Consider the following 14,543-nt stretch of genomic DNA (forward strand, 5'->3'; position numbering starts at 1 on the left):
ATTATTAGCATAATATATTGTTGTGATATAATACAAGGTATGCTCTTTTAAGAATAAACTTCACTTTAAATAACAGATTATGACGTCACGGGGCACGTACATTGGGTTCTCCTGCGTGGTATGACTCATTTCTGCGACTCGGTTCTTTTGAAAAGTTCGTTTCAATGAATCGATTCAGTCGTTCTTTAACTTCGTCACGTGGTCCCTGGCGTGCCATGTTCCAATAAAGCCATCTGTAAGCGGTAAGCACATGTAGCACTTGAGCAGTTGTGTAGTGAGACACACTGAAAAGATCCGACTCGAAAGAACGATTCGTTTACGAATCGGACATCGCAACTGTCAACATGGCAGATGAAGCCACTAGAAAGGCAGTTTCTGATATACCGCTTTTAAAAACAAATTCAGGACCAAGAGACAAAGAACTATGGGTTCAGAGACTTCGAGAAGAATATTTAGCTCTCATAAAGGTGAGTTATTGTATTGTAGCAAACGCATATTAGGGAGCTAAGTTACGATGCTAGCTGTATGAACGAATAACCATACGTGTCATTAACGTTAAGTTAAAAGTGTCCAGTCTTATTGATTTAGACAGTTCATTGTCATTTACGATTAACAGTTTCCGTACAAATATAAACTTCATGTTACAAATTATTTGCGCTTCATAATTGCGTTGCCTTTCAGTATGTTGAAAATAACAAAGCAGCCGACAATGATTGGTTCCGTTTAGAGTCCAACAAAGAGGGCACAAGGTCAGTATTATTACCATAGTTCTTCTTTTTTAGGAGCTATTATGTTTTCATTAACATCTTGCTACCTTTTCTGTGTAGGTGGTTTGGAAAATGCTGGTATATTCACGAGCTTCTAAAATATGAATTTGACTTGGAGTTTGATGTAAGACATTTTGAACTCACTTAATGTACATTTAACTTAATTTTATGAAAGTCTGGATAACCTATTTATCTTCATCCTGATTTCCAGATTCCAGTTACATATCCTGCCACAGCACCTGAAGTGGCCATTCCTGAGTTAGATGGGAAGACAGCGAAGATGTACAGGTTCGCTTCATGTGTTTATAGATTTTCAATTACATCACAATTATGTTATATTGTGTTACAATGTACCTTTATTTTGAAATAATCTTTCAAAACCATCTTTTGTCTCAGAGGTGGAAAAATCTGCCTGACAGACCACTTCAAGCCACTGTGGGCAAGAAATGTCCCAAAGTTTGGTCTGGCTCATCTAATGGCTTTGGGAGTAAGTAAAGTTACATGTCTAAAATGATATGTATTATGTCATTCATTTCCTAAACTAATTTGTTTCTTTGAAGTTATTGCATCTCATATTAATACCTAATCTCTGTTCTTTCCAAAGCTTGGACCATGGCTTGCAGTTGAAATTCCAGACCTCATTGCAAAAGGCATAATTGAACATAAAGAACAGCAAAACAGCTGAAAGTAGCAGTAGCATCCTTTGCATTTCACTATGTCTTAATGATGCAAACACAAATGAGGTTTTAACAAGTTTTTTTTTTTCTTCAAAATCATGGCTATCTACCACACTGGTTTCAAATTTTTGTTTGCAACCTCATAGCAACTGTGTATGTCACATTCACATATGTAGTACATCTGTTTTTTGTTTTTTTTACCGTTCAGGTTTATAATGCCTGTTCAATGGAACATGTATGTATTCATCAGTAAAGCCTGGTATGTAAATAAATGCGGGACCATTTTTAATTGTGGTCTTGGGGAAACCTCACTAGGATTTATAACGGTTAACGTTTTATAGCTTACAAAAAAAAATCATAATATGCCAAATTATTCACTTTCTCATTTGGAAGTTTTTCTGTGTCCAGCTTTTTAAATAAGAAAAAAAAATGAAATAAGTTGTGTAGTAGGTTACTGTTTATCCTTTAAGTTACTAGATATTTAGTAATCCGACGTTTCTTTTAGATGACAAGGTACAGTGACAGGGGGTTCCCAGTTCCTTCAGGGCATTAATGGGGAATAAAGCAAGATTTAATGATTTCTATCATTTTACTCCATAATGAAATATGTCTCAAACAAAATAACATATATTCTAAAGATATCAGGCCCATGAAATATAGCTATAACAAACATTCCTACTGGTTTTGCAATTGAAATCTTCATTACTTTTGCATGTGTAATAAGAACACGAATGGCTCTAATCATCCATTGTCAAACATTTAATATATCAGTATGATTGCACAAAATGGATGTATTTTCTTATACATTTTTAACAGAAAAAAATTCAAAATGTATAGATCATTCAGTCATAGGCAATCAATATATGTTATACACTTTCAGTTTTGTTTATAACATCAAATATGGTGCCACATAACAGCAGAAAAAAGTGATTGTCAAAGATGATTGTGTGTCCCTGAGAACTATGAGGAAAGTCAAATCTTATATACACAGATTTCAGGTCAACTGTAAACATTAATTGACAAACCAGCCTAAAACAAGCCTCTGGATGAAGCATCCTTCATAATCAGTTCTGATTAATAGTGATCACACTTGTGTTTGATCATGAGAGAGCAGATAGTCTCTCCACATCCCCAGCATACCTGTACAGTATGAGCAGGACCTACTTTTAACTTGCACACTGTACAAGTACCTGAGGTGTTCGGATTTGTTGGAGCCTTTTGGTTTTGAGCAATGAGCTGTTTGAGTTCAGTTAAGATGGTCATGTTGGGAGCAAGAGCAATATCTGTGACCTCGATACGCGCTGGGTCAAAGACACAGTCCTCTTCTAGACCGCTAGGCACAGCTTTCATGCCACAGTTAGGAGGTACCCAGGCAGTGTCATAGCCCTGACTATTCCAGGTCTTCTGCATGGGATGGTTGTCCTTATCAATTCTTTTGATTTTTCCACAGTCGACGCTTAATTTAAGCACTATTCTGTCAGTAGGTTGTGATCTCAGAGGATAGCGCTCTGCTTTCTTCTGGTCACGGCTCACATAAACTCCAGGTCCTAGCATTCCATCGGGTGATTGCTTGAACCCATTTGTAGTGATCTGACGAGCTTGTTGCACAGAGGTGCCGTGATACATCGTATAGTGTCTGCCTGATTTAGCTTCCTGGTTTGCCTGAAGATGACGATCTTCATCATAGAACGCCTCCCAGCCAAAGAATTGGATGGATGACATTTTTTTTTTCTCTCCTGTGGATTAAATGGAATAATAATAATTAGAAATTGCTTGTCAGTTTGACACTACCAGTAAGTTTGGAAACGTCTGCTATTACTATTTTCTATCATTTAGTTAGAATACTAATACAATCGACAAAACTATAAAAGAACAAATACAAGTAAGGACATTTATAGTTTATATAGTTAGAAATGTTAAACAAATCAATGTTTCAATAGAAAGCAATATTACAGCTTCTTCAAAGTAACCACCTGAATAATTTACAAGAACTTCCCGGTCCAACTCATTCGCTTAAATATAATAATAGAAATTTTACTGTTGTAAAGAAATTAATTGTACGTTTATAAGAAAAAAAAAAAACATTTAGAATTTCTAGCAATAATACCAAACATCATTCACAAACATTTTCAAAATTCAGTTTGTCCAAACCCAAATATATCACTCCCAATGTAGCCTATACTGTCGGTTCTTTAGGTGACTTTTGTGTCATCTTTAAAGTTTTTTAAATTAATTATGTGTAAACATTTCCAATAGGCCAATGTCAGCAGTTCCGCCATATTTCGTGTAAAACATTACATTTTATTTCCTCGACATATTCATTGATCAAGATCCTATGTTATTCTAAAAGGAAACAAACCTACCTTAAAATACGTCGCGCTAGTGAACAAGAAATCTCATGAAACTCCCGAGTCTGAACCTTCTTATTTGACTATAGGCTACTCAGGAGAGGAAGCTTTCACTTTCAATTCTTCTTGAACACGGCTTCCTGTTTTGCTGGGGGACAGGGGGAGTAAAAATACATTTCCTCTATAAAACAAATAAAAAATATAAAATTGTGTTTCACTTGCTCATCTGGGTCAAACAATGTGGTTCACCATGCATTTGTTTAATAATTGAAGCTAAATTAATGTGACACGTCAATCAAATAGTGTAGACCTGCCTTCTTTTTATAAAAATGTATTTCATTCCCATAAACGTGGTGACCATCGATGTTGCCATGTCCGTTTATTATAAGCGACTCTCCCCCAAAGTTGGTCAATAACAGTGGTTTGTGGAATACATAATAATGTCATTAATAATCGCCATAGTTTTTTTCTTTAATTTTCTTTGGTCACGTACGTGTTTTCCCAACTCTCTAGCCCAGAGAGAATAATAATAATAAAGAAGTATTCACGATTTAAATGGCCAATTTGTGCTATACCTGTGAAAACGATATTATTACAAATAGGGTTGAATTAAGGTTGATTGGGGTACTTTTACCATTGAGATGACTGGGTGAAAGTGTCCCAATTAACCTGAATTCTTCGACCACGTGGCCTCTACAAAATAATACTATTATTTAAATTCAACTCAATATTTTTGATCGTGTCCACGTATTTGGTAAGAGGCGATTAAATAAGATTTTATTTGCGATGGTTGAATTCGCCTTCATTTGATTTCGATAATTATATATGGTAAAAGCAGCCGCTTATTTTTTCTGGTAAGATCTGGCAACACAGCGCGTGCTAACGGCAAACTGGAACGTGGACGGTGCATTCATATTTTGGTTATAAAATTATATCTAATTTGAAAATGTACTCAAGGCTGGCGGTAGAAATCATCTCTTCATAATATTGTTTATTACGTTTTTTTTTTTTTCGTGTTTATTAACCGGACGGTTTACTCTCTCAGGACACATAAAATAGTTATTTATTTTACTACATTCGAAATGGCCATCGAGCTCGCAGCGTATCTCATAGTAACCGGTGTTCTTGTTTACGGTGGCAGAAGCACCGGTTGTTTTCCACTATGCAACATTCCACGGGGAACTGGAAACTTCACTGCTGCTGGTGCACGCTAGCTTGTGACATTGCACCTCTATCTATCTTTCTCAATTACACTGTCTTACGTAAACGGGACGAAAACCTGCTCTTAAAACCACCTCTGGTCTTCAGGTGTTGCGTTAGCTCCCAAATAACGTCATTAAAAGCTTTGGTATTTTAATTAGATTTCAAGCTGTATCGCGAGAGATGCCAGAGCGTCATGGTCTGGTCATGGTGACATGCAGTCTAATGTTAATGCCGCATTGTGTCCTGCCACTGCCAGGCTCCCAGCGCTCAGTTCAAGCCAAGCTCGATAGTTAATGGGACGCAGTAACGCCTGCTCAAAATGTATCGAAAAGTTTGATTCTCCTATTAATGTGACAGCTTGCTGAATTGTCTATTTGGCATTTTCTGGAAATGTCCAAGACACGCGAAGTGCTACTTGTTGGGGAAGGCAACTTCTCTTTCTCAGCAGCTTTGAGCGAGACCGCAGGCGATGAGGTCGGCTTGACCGCCACTTGCTTTCAGAGCGAGAATCAAACATTTAAACACGAGGGAGCCGTGTTGAACATACAGCGACTCCGTAAGAGAGGTCGGTTATGTGGTTCTTTATCCTGATAATGTTGTCAAGATTGTCTTGTGTACATGTTCTTACTTCTGCAGTGCATTTTGCGTCTTTGTTGTCCTGTCTGCATGATTTCTGAAAGATTTTTGTTCTATTTTAGTAAACCCAGAGTTTAATGTTAACATTTTCAAGTATACCTATTCTTCCCACTATCCCACATAAGTATCATAGCCCTGAATTTGCATGCCTGCAGCCAAGTCCATAAATTTATACAGCCGGTTGCTATGAAACGACTGAGGAGGGTTTAAAAATCCTTCTTGAATTCTGTATGATAATTCTGCAGAGGCCTGTAATTCAGTATAATCTTTTCCAACAATTCCCATTGCAGGAAATGCTGTTCTGTTTGAAGTGGACTGCACTTGTCTAAAGGAGCACGAAGCCATCCAGCATCATCTTTTTGACTGTGTTATTTTCAATTTCCCTCACTGTGGGCGTAAAAGTGGCGTAAAGAAGAACCGCATCCTGTTGGTGAAATTTTTCCAAAGGTAAGTGTGACACACTTGTGGCTACAACTAAGGTCTTTATTAGGGTGTTACGTAAGCTTGACTTCCAGCGTTATATAATGTTAATACTGAGGGGTTCAATAGTTTTGAGGTCTTCATATTTCATGTTTAATGGGTGGATTTTATGTGTTTTTTTCTCTAGTGCCCTTGCAGTCCTGAAGGACAATGGGGAAGTGCACGTCACCTTGTGCAATGGGCAAGGCGGCACTCCGTGTGACAGTCCAATGAGAGAATGGCACAATAGTTGGCAGGTGGTTGCCATGGCAGCAGAAGCAGGGCTAATTCTCAGAGAAATCCATCCCTTTGACTGTGAAGCGTATCAAGGTTACAGATGTACTGGTTACAGGTTAGCTTTGCACTTGGACAAGTGGACATAGTCCACTAAAATGTGATTTGACATGGTGTAGTCAAGTCACATTTCTTTATATAGCGCTTTAAACAATACTGATTGTTTCAAAGCAGTTTTACAGTGATAACAGGAAAATTATGCATTTGGGCTGTTGTTGGATTCAGTTCCGTGGAAAAGATCATTAGTTAATTTCTATAAAGCAGTTCTGCAAATAATGATGTCATCGTCCGGCTCAGTTCAGTTCTAGAATGAAGAACTTTTAATGTTCCTGTTACAATTATGTAATGGCATTCAGTTTTAAATGTAATAAATCAAATGATTTTGCTTAGGAGTCAAGACAAAGGTTTTCATGTAGACGGAGGTCTGACCCACATCTTTGCTCGGAGTCTCCCGCACACCATGCCCGAGAAACTGAAAATGGAGAAACGCATTGGGAAGGAGACCGTTTGTTTTGAGCTTCCGGCAGAGTTGAGTAATTACATGAACAGGTGAGTGGTAAATAATATTGAATATTGAACTTATTGAATAATAGTGAAACTAAGGGTACGTTTAAACTGAAAAGTTTTCCATTGTGTTTTTCGTGTGCAGACGATAATGTTGTTAAAACGATCCCGCACTAAAAATGTATTATGTATGCCAGGCCAGTAGTTGGCGATGCCACTTTGTAAAGAAACACTGCGTGCCTATAGACTGAACAAATAATATGCATGACGTCACCGTTTTCACAAATGCGCGTTTTTGTAGTTAACATGGAGACGATAACGGTATCGCATTCAACAATTTGCACTTTGAAACCTGTTTTCAAAAGTTTGCATTTCCAGGCCCCAAAACACCATTGTCCTATAAATGAACGCTCAAAACGTTATTAACGTCGAACAGGCACAAATGCGTACAAATCAGTTCTAGCATAGGTGGCAATAGTGTCACAAATAAGACATACTTCACCAGTAACTCATTACCCACCATTGAAGTAACTTTCATCATTTCCCTCCATTGACACAATTTTCCAGCAATCCGTCTTTTCACTTATATGGTAGGGGGAGCTATTCCACATCTTCTGAAACTGTGCGTTCACACCGTCGCCGGCAAGAGTGTCAAAGTGGCCGGAAGTCATTCATTTTCAATGAGAGTCGGCCGTATGCTGTGGACGGTGAGAGCGGCGAGGAGAGTTGAAATCAGGTCAACTTTATGGTAATGATGCGGTTCAGCGGCAACCAATCGGAACGTAGAAGTGCTCCGTTTGAGAGGATTCCAGGGAACTCAGTCCTGTAAACTTTGGTTCCGACCACATTAGTTCCCAAGTAAAATAGAGGAGAGGTTGATCATTTGAATTTGATCGCACAACACTATTTATAGGCAAGATTTTCGCGCTAGAATGCTTGTTTTTCAGCGGGAATGCAAGTTAGAATATCACTTAACCATGAACACAAAAGCCACACCACACAAATTTATGTGGTTTATTTCATTAGCAAACATGTCACTATAATTGTTAAGTTCTTAACAATAACGATCGACATGTTTGTTTGCTTTGCGGCCCCTTTAAATAAAGTTTAAAAAAGACCAAGCATTCGATCTACGTCAGAGCATCAGAGCGTCCACGAATCTTTCTACGGCCTCGTTGGCAGGGCCAAATTCGCTCTCGCCGGTGGCGGTGAGCGCACGGAAAGAGTACAAAATCTCTGGATCAAAGCACTCACGAAGAAGCAGAAACGAGCGATAGAAGCATTGCTTATGCACATGTAAAATAACTTATTCATCAAACATTGAACATCATCTACAGTAGTCAACATTTGAAGTGGATCAAAGTTATACATGAATTTTGAACAATTCCTGTTCTTGTCTTAGGACAACTTTGATGAACTTTTTTGATCCACTTAAAATGTTGGCTACTATAAATCAAAACAGTAGCCTGGGTTTCCCCATACTGTCTTTGCGCAGCGCGATTTTATTCACGCTGAAAGGCAGTCTGGATACCATGGACCAGATTTTCGCCTCATCTAGGGAACCAATCACAGAACGGGGAGGGAGCAGCAAGACGATGACGACATCTATGCAACACAACTAAGCAGTTTGTTTATATCCATATATAGCTTCGACCCTCATGTTTATCTTGCACAAACGGCAATAGTCGCTGAACGTCATTGTTTACACAAAAATATCTTACCCATCGTCTTCTTCCTTGTCTAATTTCTGTAGCTCTACATACGTTGTCTGGTATAAAGGAAACGATTGGCTATGAGCTACGTACAGGCGCATTTGATAGACATTCTTAGCACCCAATAAACAGCGCCGGGCATTCGTAAACCACGCCTCAAATACGAGAAAATGAACATGTGGTTCCCAGACCCAAGTCTCAACGAGAATTTGGTCTGGCGTTAGCCAGGCTATCAAAACAGCCTAATGGTATCGGAAAATGACGACCCAGGACGAGGTACAGGACTGTGAAGCTTTGGGGGTATTGATGGACTGGACATCAATTTTAGTCTACTCCATTTATGTTTTGATCATCGTTATGAATCCGATCTGGACAGATTCTTTGACAAAAGAACCCACATTAGAGTTTTGATAAAAAAAGGAATGCATAAAGTTAGAATAAAATGTTTTTTAAGTTGTTGTTTAAAAGCAAAGGGTCTGTTCTTTCTTTTGATATTTTACATGTTCAGATATTCATACAACAAAATATTCTGAGGGCCATGAGATCTTTGTAAAAAAAATGCTGACGGTGGCTGGCAACTTTTTAAAAACTCGTTAAAAATATTTAACGCAATTAACACGGCACCTGTTTTTTTTTCTGTCATCCTTTGGCTGCGCTACAGTATATGATTTATTCAAGTGCCATTAAACCATTCAAGCGCGATGAGACGCAAAAATAAGAAATTAAATTAAATCTGTACTGGCGTGCAGTCTGTGAATCTCCTGTCTGTGTGACAGACAAAGAGGACTCATGCTCACAGAAATCCGTTTCAGACAGCGCACGCAGGGGTGCCGCCAGGAATTTTGGGCCCCATGACAAAAAAATAACATTGGGCCCCCCCTGCACAGCTGTTGTCACCAGATCTCTAGGACGTACCTATCCCATCAGATGCGTTACATAACTCTAATCAAATGCTTGCAACTGTCTTGCTTCTTAGTTCAATACTAGTACTAGCACAATATTTACTGCTGGTGATTTGTACATGCAAGTCTGCATACAGTATGCAATTCATTATTTGATGCAAGATTAAAAGCCACCATAAAAATGTCCTTAAAGCAATCCTTTACAGTCTCAATGTATTTTTATTGTAAAATTAATGACAGATTAAAAAATAAATAAAAAATGAAAAAACCTAAATATATATTAAATTTTTAATCAAAATAAATGAACATCATCATCTCAAAAGAATAAAAACATCAGATTTTTTAACATATATGTTAAAATAATAACACATATAATCACATATATGCCAACAACAAAATAAAGTTGACGTGTAAAACGGAATTTCCACATCATGGTTATTATAGTGCTAATTCTTTTGTCTTATGAATTTAATAAACAACTCGTCTCGTATTCTGTCCGAACACACCGCACCATCTACATCATGTGAGTGTAAATGCGCAAAAAACGTTTCCATTGCAGTTTTGCGAAATACTTATTTTTCAAAATTGCCTGAAAAACCATCTCATTTCAATTTGCGCAATTTGAAGGGTAATTGAAACACGGATGACGGTGTTTAGTTGCCAGAAACACCAGAAACCACAAAGTTGCATAGTAAAAGAAAATCTGGTTTTCAAAAAAACGAAAGAGAGAAAATAGAGAGAGGAAAGACAAAACAAAGGGTGTCAATCTGTTAACGAATTACAGGAATACTGGATTCTAAACCTCAAAGAAATGATATTTAGATATTTAGAAAATAAATCGCAAAAGTTCTGCGCAAATCTGTAATAGAAACGCGGCTACTGATGAGTGCGCTAAGGCAGGACCAAACCATTTCATGCAGATACAGGGGGGTGGATGTTTATTTTTTGGTCAATGGGGATATTTAACTTTTATTGCCAAAATAAGTACAATCAAAGACATCATTAATTTTATTATTATTTGAAATATACTCAATGATGATGGTTTATATAGTGTATAATATAATAAAAATTTAAATAACTTTTTACGTATTTGTTGGGGCCCCTGTCAGCCAGGGGCCCTTGGAATCGTCCTAACTTTTCCCCCCTATGGCCGCATTGAGTTCTCTTTCATGCTTGAACGGACAAAAACACATAAAAGTATGCCAAGATGTCTGCTTTGTCAAATATCCATGTAAGCACAGTCTTAAAAGAGTTAAATGAAGTCTTAAATGTACGTAAATATTTGAGGACAGCGGATGTATGTCAGATCCACGTCATGTGCGGCAAATCTTAAAGTGACGGCAGCCTAATAAACCTGCGGCTGTGATGTCTGTCATTAATGCTAATCAAAGAACAAAAGAAAAAGAGAAAATCACTCACTGCTCTTGAATGAACTTTTGTAGCTTTAAAAACTAATTAATCTATGTTTAATTTATGCACTGAAGACTGTGAAGATTGATAACTTTACTCAATTTCTCTCTATTTCCTACCCTTTAGATCAAAAATGTTAAATATAGTCTTTATGTTGTTTGTACATTAATTTGGAGATTAAATGTAAAATTATGACAATATAAAATATATGCGATTAATCGCAAATAATTACACAAAAATGTGTGGTTTATTAGTACATTTTTGTCAGATGGACTACAGAAATACCATACTAACACCATTGATTCTCACATGTCTCATGACCAGATGTCAAGAGCATCATATAAGCTTTACAGCACAGGGGAAGATTATTAGTGAATAATGATTTGCATTTTGGTCTGTTCCTCACACAGCCATCATGGCCTGAAAAGACTTGCAATATAGCAGACAAGTCATATGAACCACTTTTATGTTGCTTTATGCGAGGGATGTATGAAATAGCTATACCATGTTGTCCGATATTAGAGATTTTTATTTATTTATCGGCCTTGTTTATATAGAATATTGCCCTTTCCCATCATTTACAGGCAGTGTTGGGAGTTACTTATTACTAAGTAATTAATTACCGGTACTGTAATTGAATTACTTTTTCCTAGAAAAAGTAAAGTAAGGGATTACTTTTTATTTTTCTGTAATTTAATTAGTTACTTTGATTTAATTGCATTCATTTTTATATGGATTATGGAACAATTCTATATACAACAATAGTGGAATTGACATACAAATTTTACATCTAATGTTAAAATGTATGTTTTTAATGTAACCTCCCTTTAAATCCTTTATTCAGTTCAATAATCATTTATGCAACTGAATATTATTTATTTGTAATAATTAAAAGAGCAGTGTCATGTCTATACTTGCATCGTTCAACTGGTCGAGGTTGATATGGGATTCAGAAAGTAATTAGCAATAAGTATTGTAATACTTTTTAGAGAGAGTAATCTAATTACACTGTTGAAGATGTGATTAGTACCTAGTAATTAATTACTTTTTTAGAGTAGCTTACCCAACAATGCAGGTTACAGGTCATAGTTAATCTTTAAAATGTATACTCTATATTAATACAATTTTAACTACGGTAATAATTTATAAATGTGATCTTTAGCAAATATATACAATTTTTCATACTGTAGCCTACATCACAATGTTGTGATGCTTACATTTACTAATTTCTATTTTTTTATGGAAAATTGCAGGATTTATTATAAATGATTTATATGTGCACATAATTCTTTTTTAATCTCGTGTCTTCGTAATCTATAATCAAAAATGTTATATTTCAATAACAATAGCAAACCACAACAATCCAATCAATTGGGCAAAATCAAGTCCCTGCTTAGATTTTTTTAAAAAATCATAATAGTGAAGAATAGACTATCGCAACTTCTGTTTCATGGTAACTTTAATCTTTAAAACAATTGTTTTTAAATTTTAGGGATTTATTTTATTTAGATAGGATAGGATTAATATTTGTAATTTCTTTTGCCATTTAATAGTTAGCAATAACATGAAAATGTTGGTGGCCTGGATACTTTTTTACAGAAGTCATACAGCATGAGTGCGAGTAAATAATGACAGAATTTCCTGTTTTGCAAGAACTATTCCTTTAAGGTAAATGAACATTCAAAAACTAGAGGTGACTGCCTGATCATGGCATTTATCATTTATATGGAAACTCCATAGTGACATTGTCAAGCTAAAATCACAAATTATAATCTGTCGTCAGTCTTGCACTCTATTATACAAAAAAAGATGGGCTGTGTTCACTTTAAAAACAATAATTGCTATATTTTTGTCAGTATGCTTATGCCTTACAAATTGAATTGTTTTCATTAATTTACTTGATTCTTGTGTCTCCTGTCAGGAATTTCCTTGGTCAGCAGTCCCATCATCCAGTGAAAACTGTCCAGGAACAGTTACTTCGAGAGCTAAAGTCAGTCTGGCCTGTTTGCAGTATAAATGAGGACTTCCCAGAACTGGTAAGCTGCCTACCAGAAACACCTGAGGCTTGTGACTCCACTCTGACCCAGTCAGAAGTCTACTGGATTAAACCTACTGACACCTATATATTTGACCAAAGCGAAAATGAGCAAAAGGACTGCGAGTCTATGGATGACCAACAAAGCTTCACTGGCAGCTATGCACTTCGACCGTCTCTGTTGCTGCATGTCCAAGAGATCACCCAGAACGAGGACTTCAGCCCTGGTACGCTTCATGCGGTCAGTGGCCTGGTCTTTCAGAGAGTGCCCATCTCCCTGAGCCGTTCTCCGGCATTCCACCAGCTTCTATTAGTGGGAATGTTCCCTACAGAATCCCATCCTCTCCAGTGCTTCCAAGATTGTTTGGAGTCGCTTCTCACGTCTTACAGCGTCTCCTTTGAAGAGGCGCAAATAGGCCTAGAGCAGCAAGTGTGGATGAATTCAAAGATGCTTCCCAAGTTTGGGCGGATCACATCACTACCACCCTCTTTGTCTTCAGCCCTCGATGACGGTTCACAGTTAATTGCCGTCTCAATAAACTTAGATCATTTAGCCACTGTGATTTTCGGCATTTCTGACTGGCGCTTGCTTTGGAGTGCCGATCCTCGCTTTCTTAAGCATTTCGAGGCCAATCCACTTGGACCTTTCAGTCCTTTCTCACTTTACCCACCAAGCTACTCGCATGATGTCAGTTTCTGGATGGACCCAGAAATCTATGAGGAACTGGACTTCCATGCAGTTGTGCGAGAGGCTTCTTGCGGTTCTGTTAAAAACGTGGCGTTAGTAGATCGCTTCAGACACCCACACATGGGTCATGCTAGCCTCTGCTATAGGCTGACGTATCAGTCGTCAGATCGCGCCCTCTCACACAGCCAGGTCTTGGGACTGCAGAATCAGCTACGGAGACTGTTACCCCTGCGCCTGCAGGTCACGCTGAGGTGAAGAGGTTTTAAATGGATGCATAATCTCAGATTTACATTTTTTAAGATGAAATTTAGCTTCGTAGATGGGAAGAGCAGTTTTCTGCAGTTTTTTTTTTATAAATACACAAAAGTGAGTGGTTAAAATACAATTTTAGTAATTAAAATGGGGTATTTTTTCCATTTATTTAAAACTGACATATCAAACTATTTGAGCTGAAGGGATTATTTTCTTTCCGTGTTTGAAATCCTATCATGTTTAAATATTGCATATGCTAATAAATAAAAGTTTTACATTATACATATTGATATCCAAGAAATGTTTACAAATTTCAGTGGTACTGTTAATTTTCCTCGTTGTTTAATGTTAATTAATTTAGCATTTCGTTTAATTAGGAAACTTGGAGACAAGTATTAATGCACAAATCATTTAATCGGATGCATTTTCTTAAATATTTTTCTAGGTTCTTTGTAGGGCGTGTGTATGTTTACAATATATCTGAAGCTGTGTTTGATACTGTGATACTTCTGGAATGTCTATGTTTATGATTTTTTATTTTGTGACTAAATTGTATTGTTGCTTATAAGTGTGTCATTTCTATTCTTCTGGCAGTAGCGTCAACTAAACAGGATCTCAAAAATAATGGCTTGTTGTCAGATTACTCAAACTAACCC

At 37.0% G+C, this 14,543-nt stretch overlaps 3 protein-coding genes across 3 annotated transcripts; 2 read left to right on the forward strand and 1 right to left on the reverse strand.

Moving 5' to 3' along the window:
• Positions 1-176: 176 nt before the first annotated feature.
• ufc1 (ubiquitin-fold modifier conjugating enzyme 1) lies at positions 177-2,037 on the forward strand. Its single transcript, XM_079605800.1, has 6 exons — positions 177-467; positions 682-749; positions 828-891; positions 979-1,055; positions 1,164-1,254; positions 1,372-2,037. Exons 1-6 carry the CDS (start codon positions 345-347, stop codon positions 1,450-1,452), a joined length of 504 nt encoding a protein of 167 aa, XP_079461926.1. The 5' UTR covers positions 177-344; the 3' UTR covers positions 1,453-2,037.
• Positions 2,038-2,518: 481 nt separating this feature from the next.
• Positions 2,519-3,918, reverse strand: gig2p (grass carp reovirus (GCRV)-induced gene 2p; the record flags this gene model as incomplete). The annotated part of the gene is made up of 2 exons (XM_079605798.1): positions 3,808-3,918; positions 2,519-3,180 (listed from the first exon to the last, which is right to left on the reverse strand). Exon 2 carries the CDS (start codon positions 3,164-3,166, stop codon positions 2,519-2,521), a length of 648 nt encoding a protein of 215 aa, XP_079461924.1. The 5' UTR covers positions 3,167-3,180; positions 3,808-3,918.
• A 495-nt stretch (positions 3,919-4,413) lies between these two features.
• On the forward strand, positions 4,414-14,502 carry fdxacb1 (ferredoxin-fold anticodon binding domain containing 1). Its single transcript, XM_079605796.1, has 5 exons — positions 4,414-5,560; positions 5,922-6,078; positions 6,239-6,442; positions 6,775-6,933; positions 12,834-14,502. The coding sequence occupies exons 1-5, from the start codon at positions 5,386-5,388 to the stop codon at positions 13,888-13,890; spliced, it is 1,752 nt and encodes a 583-aa protein (XP_079461922.1). The 5' UTR covers positions 4,414-5,385; the 3' UTR covers positions 13,891-14,502.
• Positions 14,503-14,543: the final 41 nt, after the last annotated feature.

Source organism: Phoxinus phoxinus (assembly GCF_949152265.1).
Source record: "Phoxinus phoxinus genome assembly, chromosome: 3".
Lineage (NCBI taxonomy): Eukaryota > Metazoa > Chordata > Actinopteri > Cypriniformes > Leuciscidae > Phoxinus > Phoxinus phoxinus.